The 9164-nt window shown below is 38.8% G+C and overlaps 1 protein-coding gene across 3 annotated transcripts in view; it reads right to left on the bottom strand.

Annotated features, from left to right (window-relative positions):
* The window catches only part of dst (dystonin), a 101994-nt gene that overhangs the window by 79192 nt on the left and 13638 nt on the right, over positions 1-9164 (bottom strand). For all 3 annotated transcript variants that reach the window (XM_013911843.1, XM_013911845.1, XM_013911846.1), the window contains one exon: positions 920-981. In XM_013911843.1, the coding sequence (XP_013767297.1) occupies positions 920-981 (62 nt within the window). The remainder of the gene's footprint in view (positions 1-919; positions 982-9164) is intronic.

The following is a 9164-nucleotide window of genomic DNA, read 5'->3' as shown; positions in this document are numbered from 1 at the left end:
ATATAGATATATAATATAAAGTCAAAATGCTTTTTTATATTTTGCTTTGTTCATTGAATTTATTTTTGCATGACACCACATTTTGACTACGAATGGATTAAAAACGCTCCTCATTCGGGAAGCTAATGCAACGAGTTGCAAACTGATTAAGTGGCTGCACAGAACAAAGCCGGACATTTATTTTTGCTTCAAAATGTTTGTCGTATTGGCATTTATTCAGTTTTAATATAGACAGATAAAGACGTCCTACTCACAGGAGCATAGGATTAGGAACTAATCAGAACTAATGAGCAGCTCACTTTTTTCTCTGCTTCATTGTGTTTTCTTTTCTTTTTAGGGACTTTATTTAAACTGAAGCAAATGAAAAAAATGTAACTGAACTACATATTTATAACTCGCATTACATACTGGACATAATTGAGACTTTGGTGATTAATGTACCACTTATGCAAGAACCTCATAAAGACAACACTGTAAATTGCGCCCAGATTCTTTTATTACAAAGACATATTAGACGAGACGTGCCGGTGCTTGTCTGTCTGTCTGCTAAAGTGTTTCATTAAATCCACACAGATTAAAACGCCACAGTAAGCATTTCAAATTCCTGAGTCAACAAAAGGCAATCATTTGCTGCAACAGTGCAGCAGAGCATGTCCTTCTAAATGACTTTTAATAAGCTTTAATAACATCTGAGGAGGAATGTTAACGTGTTAAGACCTAACAGGGAAAGTCATATTACTTAGCCAATAAATAATGAAGAACATGAAAATGGTTTTTCAAGCTGCTGTGGAGAAAAAATGTTGGAACACTAGCAAGCATTCAGACTGAATCTATAAACGCCATGGACACAGAAATTGGGATATTAAAAAATAATTTAGAAGTTCAAAAGAAGCACTCATAAATCAGCAATGATTCTTACCTTCACCAGATGCTGGTTTATCCATTTTGTAAATGTCTTCTTTTGCACTCTGTCTCTTTCATCTGCAGAGAAAAAAAACACTTTCTTTAGATTCGGTGTTTTGGCAACATACACCCCTTTTTGTAAATGCCACCACTAAAGAAGCTTAATCCTGCTATGCATACCTATTCTACATAACCTTTTGGCATGCTTTGTGTTTAAAGTAGCAACAGGACATTATGCAAAGTGTGAAATAAAATCTTCCCCAATGTATGTATGAAGGTAAAGGTGGTTGTTTTTCCCCACAGACGGGCATCTAAAATGTGCTGTAAGTGTTTCAAATAAAATAATATATTTCCTGTGCCAGTAAGTCACTCTGTAATATTAGTTTGTGGATTTACAGCTTTGATGAAAATCATGTTGAAAAGTAAGTAGAGAAAATATGCCCCAGTGTCTCTAAAGAGACAGAAATAACTGTATGACAGTGTTTTTTGTTTTGCGTCACCATAGCAGCCAGACTTCTTGCAGAAAATGGCATATAGGTGGAACCAGGAAACAAATGGATGCAATTAAAGGAGAAAAAAACAAGAAAACTAAAAAATGAAATCGAGTTAAGTTTTAAAATATGTTTCTCAGTAACATAACAACGACTGAGAAAAACTACACTCTTTTCTAAACAGTGACTTGTTTAATATTTTTCATCATATTTTTCTTTGAGTTGGACGTCCATTCACTGGCAGAGGCAAACCAGAATCAACCCTGTCACCACAGCTATGACTCATTTCCCCTGATTCCACATCTTCCAACTTCCAGCAACTTATCCTCATTGAACAGAAAAAAACTCACATGCTCAATCAATAACATGACTACACCATCTGTCGGCCAGATCACATTCATTCCAGCAACACTGTGGAAGCCTGAAGCTCTTACTGCAGACGAACAACACAGATAACCTCCTGTCTTTACTAATCTTCAGCGTGGAAGATTAGGCTTGCAAAATAAGTTTTGCGTAAGGACATTTTACCTGCAGTTAGTAAGAAGCAAGTACAGGCATGACTAATCTTTTTAAGGAAATGACAAAAACCAGTAAGACGAACACTAACCCATGCAGCACATTAGCGCTACCAAGCGCTCCCTACGTTCCCTCTCTGTCATTAGGCGGTACTTCATTGTCTGCACCCCTTCCTGAGGGCTGTCGAGAGGATCGCGATCCAGGTACACAGATGCCATGCGGATAAGTGACTGAAGAAGAGGCAGCAGCAACGGTCTCCCTCTTCTCGCCTGCTTGCCAACCACCCTCTAGGGCTCTAGCTGTGACTCCCTCTCTCGTCAAACTTCCAGAACGAGTCCTGTCAGGTTTTCCATGGCGGCTTGCTAATTTTGGTTTCCATGTGGTTCACTGTTTATCTTGCAGCAGCGCTCAAAAATCATATAAGAAAGTCAGTGTGCTTCATGGAAAAAAGGAAAACGGAGAAAATGCTCCTTGTTAGCTGACTATTAATGAAGAACTAGTTTCTTTAAGCCATGTATCACACTTTCTCATGACATCATGTTTCACTTAACTATTTCACATATCAGATGCATCTTGTGCAATATAAACATGCTCAACTGTGAGCCCCAATTTTCAAGAGTGCAAAAATAATCATCTTTCTATTGTTCAACTGCCGCCAAGACTTAAAATGTTTACTCCAGGAAAAACAACTGAGAACACTTTAAGTCAAAGAACGGCCAAAACCTCCTATTACGCAACATGAATAATAACAGTTTTTAGTTGAAGTCCTTCATCTGTTTTCTCATCATACTGAACATCACAGTTATATAAGACAAAAAAATTAAAGTGCTCTTGTAGTGACAAATGATGCTTCAGAAACTTGCATACTTACATCCAACACACTGTATTGCAATGCATGGCTGGTTGATAAACAACTATAATTTTTGTTTGTAATATTGTAATCCAGCGTCTTGAAAGCATTCGTTTCTAACAAGAACTGAGCCACTCTGTATCTACCTAAGTTTATAAAGGACAGCATATTCTCTGTGGAGTCACAGAGTCTGAAAGATGCCCACACAGTATATAAGCTCCCTTTTCAATGATATAGCAGCTTTGCATGTGAAGGGAAAGAGTCCTTCAGGTTTATAATGAAGCTCGAAACATGCATTTACAGAACAGGGTGCCTTCAGAGCTCTGTGACTGTATTCTCTGCAGATTTGTACATTTAGCTCATCTAAAAATAGTGCATGATTAAAAGCAGCTGAGAATTCAAAAGTGGGTTGGACTGACAACTATTACTTTTTTGATAATCTGCACAAAGCTCAAAGACTGAATTTTAAAAAAAGATACAGTGCAACAAAACTAATCAGGAGAAGCAAACTGAAAGGAAAAGCGGGAGTGATGCAGTGAAACCCCTTCCCAGCAGCACTGCTGTGTCATTGCTGATGTGAATGTCCCCGTGACTCCGTCGTGCAGCTGAATCACACAGAAATAAAGCAGTGCACTCTGCAGCAGGACACCAATTTGGTCCGTAATGCCCATGTCTAAGCTCTCTGCTGCATAATGCATAAACCTCTCCTGAAAAGCTCATTAATATAGATTGACTGGGCAAGTTTTCCAGGAAACTCTCCAGCTCAGAGCAGAGGTCAGGAGCTGAAAGAAGTGTCATCAACCAGCTTTCAATCACAGTCAGTAACAGATAACCTTAGAGCACATGATTTCACATACTTCACAGATTACTGATAGCGCACAGTCAATACACTCATATCAATAAATGTCACAGCATGGCAATCAGGTTGACATTATTGCTGCCATTCATGTTTAAATACAGTATAAATAGATAATGAACAATTTAGCATATTATTATGTGCTACAAAGCAAGTCATTTCTGTAAATAAGCTTCCTAAATATTATTAAAGTGAGTTTAGTGGAATGGTGCCCTCTTGAGGACTTAACAAGAATAAAAGTGCTCTATAAGTGCAGCCTGAAAAGTATGCCTTATAATTCTAGTGATATATTATTTGTCTATGAAATCAGTGAAGATCAGATATTAAACAGCAAGTACTCAATCTCAGCCCCTCTAAACTAAAGTCAGACCTAATGTGTTTATACAAACGTCTCGTCATGATATAAAACATTATCAGCCTTATCGCACACTTATTACAGTTAATAAATTCTATGATTGCACTGCTTGGACTTTTGTTTCATCTTATATGCGGTGCCGCATTTAAGGTTCCAGTGACACAGGCGTAGAGACAGGCCAATGATACCCCTGACAACCACAGGTCGTTTGAGAAGATTGGTTGCCGAGTGCTTGCACACGGTCAAAGTGACCCCTGCTAGCGATTGCTAGCACACACTGTGACTTTGTGACCCACTGACAGCCAGCAGCTGCTCACCAACCGGTCCAGCAATACACATTTTTCCCAGAAGGTTGCTGGCCATGCTCTTGGCCTGTGTGGCTGAGGCCTTATTGTGCTAAAACAATGATGTGCAAACGTGCATTTGAGCCATCTACTTTCTTCCACTTATCCAGTTCAGGTTTGTGGGGAGCCTGTTCCAGCTGTCACAGGGTGATCGGGAGGGTGCACCCTGGACACATCGCCCATCTGTCACAAGTCAACATGTAGATACTGATACAGCATTTCAGTTATGACTAAAACATGTGTTATTTATTACTGAAATACTGAATTAGTATATCATTTGAGTATGTAGATGAAATCTCTTTAATATACTGGCTCAACCCCATTCGGTTACATCAGTGACACACAACATCCATGCAGTTCATTTTAGCAGTTATCTGAATGATGCCAAAAACTATGATATTGTCAATAAATAAGTAAGAAAGTGAGGAAAACATCATATGAACTAATTAATAACTCAATACTTGAGGTAGTAAATGTATGATGTTCGGAAACCTTTGCAAAGTAATTAAACTTACAGCGTGTGATTGCTTGTACGTGTCTGTTTAAATGTTCTCACTTTGGTAGATGATTCACCTCCACCAAAAGTCTGGGAACCGGATAACTGGATTGTGACCTCTGACTTTAAACGGTTGATGTTTGAAGGATCACAAGTTGTAGAAAGCCCGACCCGACAAACCACCATCCTAACGTCTACAACCTCAGGCGATGTCTACAGAATGCATTTATCAAAACCTTCTTCCGATGAGCAAATTTACACCGAGGCAGGAAGTCAAACTGGTATTAATTAAGGTGTTGTTTACTGCACAGTCTTACATCGCAGTGTGTGAACATATTCAAGTGAATAGTTTCTTTTAACAATGACAGCAAACAGCAGTGCTGTGAATCATTAGCCACAGCAGCCAGTCTTGTATAAAGCTAGATGATGAGCATAACACTGTTGTGAGGCCTGTGTGCACTCGGTCTGCAGTCCAAGCCGAGTGCAAGCCAGGAGTCCACCCACAGCATTCGAACGGTCAGCCTGAGACACTTATTTGTAGACCTCAGCAAAGCACATGTGCATGGCTATAAATAGCTACAACCCTAAACCATGCTGCCCCTGCAACTGCAGGCTACATAATCTGTGCCACTCAGGTGACATCCTTCATTTTCTGCCGCGCAAAGATGAGTGAAGCGAAATCGTCCTTGTAATAGAAGTGAATGTATTTATTTGAACAGAGATTAAAGTTGCATAAGTTTGTATCCTTTGATTTTGGAATCTGATTGATGTAGCGCAAAACAAAACGGATCAAATCCTATGATATGTTCTCCAGCATCGAATTTGCATATTCAAAACTACATATTCAACACATGAAACTGATTTTGTACCCAAATAAACAATTCAGATTCTAATTTGCTTTCAACTGACTTTCAGAAAATGAAAAATCAACCCAGCAGTAGTACAGCCTACCCTTTGACTGGCTGTTCAATTTGTAATTTCATAATTCTGTTTAAACAGAAGCAGAAACACAAACAGATGAATTTCAGTTTTCCTGAGAACATCTGGCAGAGAAGGACAGGGACACCCTTTGGTATTTTGTTATGTCACAATGCCTAAAATATCCTCACATTCTGAGAGGAGCAAAGAAAGCTCTACCAATCACAGTCCACCCTATGTAATCCCTTTGCTCTCATATGTGAAGGAAATAAAAACAAGCATAAAGCCTAAACTCAAGAGCACTCAACCTTCAACCCACTGACGAGGACGCACTGAACGTTCTTGCTCAACGGCCTCCTTTCACAGCTCTTATGCTGCAGCCACTTCAGTAAGCAAAGGCCTGTGTGCTTTATTTAGAGTACAAGGTAACCCATTGCACCTTTATTTAATAGTGACTCTGGTCATTTAAAAAAAAAACAACTCAAATAATTCAAATAATAAGCCCCTCCTCCACACAGTAGTGATCCTGCTCATACACTAACATACATTAAAAAAATAAACCTTTCACTAAATGCTCCATCAGGACAAAACCTGTTCAGTCTTTGCGTGTTCCTTTTGAAAATGTTGAAATAAATCTATTTATTATATCACTCTACATCATAATTATGGTGTTTATTATTTAAACGCTTATTATGTTTCGAAGCAAGAGTGCACACTCGTGGCCTACAGCTGTGGCTTTGTGAGGCTGCACATTAGAAGAGTGGCGCTTTGAGCAAAACACCAACATGCTGGTGACCTCTGGTTTTTGTCAATCGAAGGTCGGCAACCTTTGCTATCGAAAGAGACATTTTTGAGCTATTTTTCTACCCCCCAAAAAATCTATATGGAGATGCAAAACGTGGCTACTTATGATTATTTGATACTTTAACTGCATTTTCAGTTTCTTATTTTGGATGTTTTGCTAATTATTTTAATTCTTTTTTCTTACCAAAAAATAGATCAAGTAGAGGAAAAACAGTCTAAACTACTACTTCAACTGCCTTTTCTTCTACTAACATTATGGTTCTGAAGCGAACATGTACATAAAGACAATGGCGAGTCAGAATGTTTACCAAATACATACCATATTTGCTATCTTAGCATATTGCCCTAAATAGCATAATCGCATTTCCTAATTAGTGATAAACACAGTCTACGGCTAAGCTGGTATAGCTTTGAGGGCCATAACTCATAATCCTTAATCCAAACTAAAATGAAATGTTAATGTGATGGTGATGGAGCTATGTAAGAGACATGTGACACATACCACAGTCAATCAAATCAGAAAAAAAAATAGTGATAGGACCGAGAGACTGTCAGCCCTTAAACATCAAATCTCTTGCAACTTACAGCAACCTAATATTACTGATTCTATTATTCAACAGCTTATGCCTGTCAAACTATAAATTGGAGGTTTATATAAGCTGAATCACAACAGAGGACGACTGGTGGCTCAGTTCAATATGATCAGCTGCAATCAGTGTGTGTTTTAATAGGCACGCTGACATCATTGTTCCTGGTGTAAACAAAGACAGAAAAACATCATAGAGGGGGAGATACCGGAAGGTGCATTTTTCCCATTCTTTGTAAGTGAAATATTGTAGCCAGTAGGGTAGGGCAAAGGCAGAGGTATGTGACTGGAACAGGTTGCCAAGCCTTCAGAGCAGCCTGTTCAGTCAGTCTTTGCTTTTTTGGAGACTAAAGTAAAGAAGAAACCATAATATTAATTTGTTTATGACTCCTTTCCTACAACTGCTGCTGAGAAAGTGCAGGCTCTACATTAAAAACGGGACAGCATGAACCAATGCTGCATATCCTTACATTAAAAGAGCCATCGCTTTCTGAAAACGTGCAGTAGCTGCAATATTAGCTGGATACACAGACAGAAAATAATAATTAATGACTATTCTCACCATTTCGGGTGTAATAATGATGCGCCCTGCTACACCCATGGGTGAACTGACCCTTGATGAAATACAAATGGAGCATAAAGATGAAGCTGGCAGCTTACCCACAGACATGAGCTGTAACTACTCAGGTACTCAGCAAAGTCCAGCAGAGGAAACAGAGAGCCATTAATGATAGCTAATGGCACATAAATACAGACTTACGGCACTTGCTTGAAAACACACACTCACACACGCTCAGACACACACAGCTGCAAACAATCCAATAGCTTCCATTTCTTCAGCAGCTGCACCTGCCTTATTGGACCATGACACCAATGAATATTTGGCTCAAATGTGGTCCATATCTGTAGATTTCTGTGCGCCATATTTGGCCTTGACTAAGACCATTGACTCAGGGTGAATCAGCCACAGGTTCACTCTATATGTAGCCCACAAAACACTTGTCATAACACACATCAAGCCCATCTCATAACTTTGTTGGCCAGGTTTGCCTGACACAACGTTTGCCAGCGTCCTAATTGAGACGTCACTCAGATTGCACTCAAATTTTGCTGCTCTCCACTGTTGTAAAACAATGACCACTCAACATCAACAACTGATTCTTTTTCTTTTTTGAAATTAAAGAAACACAGATTCACAATTCACACTGTTTTACAGACCATAAGAATAAAACAAAATTAAACAAAGCCACATTTTTCCATCATTCTGAATTATTTTGTCCTAGTTTCCCTCCCAGTTTCTCTCTAGGTACTCGGGCTTCCTCTCAGAGTCCAAAGTCATGTAGTTACTGGGGTTAGGTTAACTGGTGATTCTAAACTGTTGATAGGTGTCGATGTGAGTGCAAATAGTTGTCTGCTTCTCTGTGTTAACCCTTTGACAGACTGGCAACCTGTCCTGGGTATACCCTGCCTTTCACCATATGGTATCTGGGATCGTTTTAACCCCTCCTTCAACCCTAAATTGGATAAGCAGAAGAGAATGGGTGGATGGATGGATGGATGGATGCATAGTTCAACTGTATAAGATACACAAAGCTAAGAATTATCTAGATTTGTTCTTACAATATTAAAAGAGACAGAATATTCAATGTTATCTATAAGGTGGTTTAGTGGTCCTTACTAAATAACTCTACCTTTTTTTCCCACAGATACTTCCTCATAAGGAATAATAAGATATGATTAGCACCATTCCACTTTCAGTCAAATCAATGATTCCCTTCACGCTGTACAAAAGCAGGTATCCCCGTGCACTCATTCAGGTTTTTCCACTAATTTGCCATTATTGCGAAGCTTATATGCTACATTAATTTCTTACAAGTGAGCATAGCAATAGCTAAATCTAATATGAATTCATAATGTTTTCATTTTCACCAGTTACACAAGGTATAAGGATAATCACAAGAGTATTGAAATGGTTTTTAACCAGCAGGTTTCGTGATGTGAAGGCAAACCAAAAAGCAATGGAACAACTCATTTAATGGCTGTTC

Source organism: Pundamilia nyererei, unplaced genomic scaffold (genome assembly GCF_000239375.1).
Source record: "Pundamilia nyererei isolate P.nyererei 1_Seehausen unplaced genomic scaffold, PunNye1.0 scaffold00073, whole genome shotgun sequence".
In the NCBI taxonomy this organism is placed as follows: domain Eukaryota; kingdom Metazoa; phylum Chordata; class Actinopteri; order Cichliformes; family Cichlidae; genus Pundamilia; species Pundamilia nyererei.
This window is presented reverse-complemented; position numbering and strand designations above follow the sequence as displayed.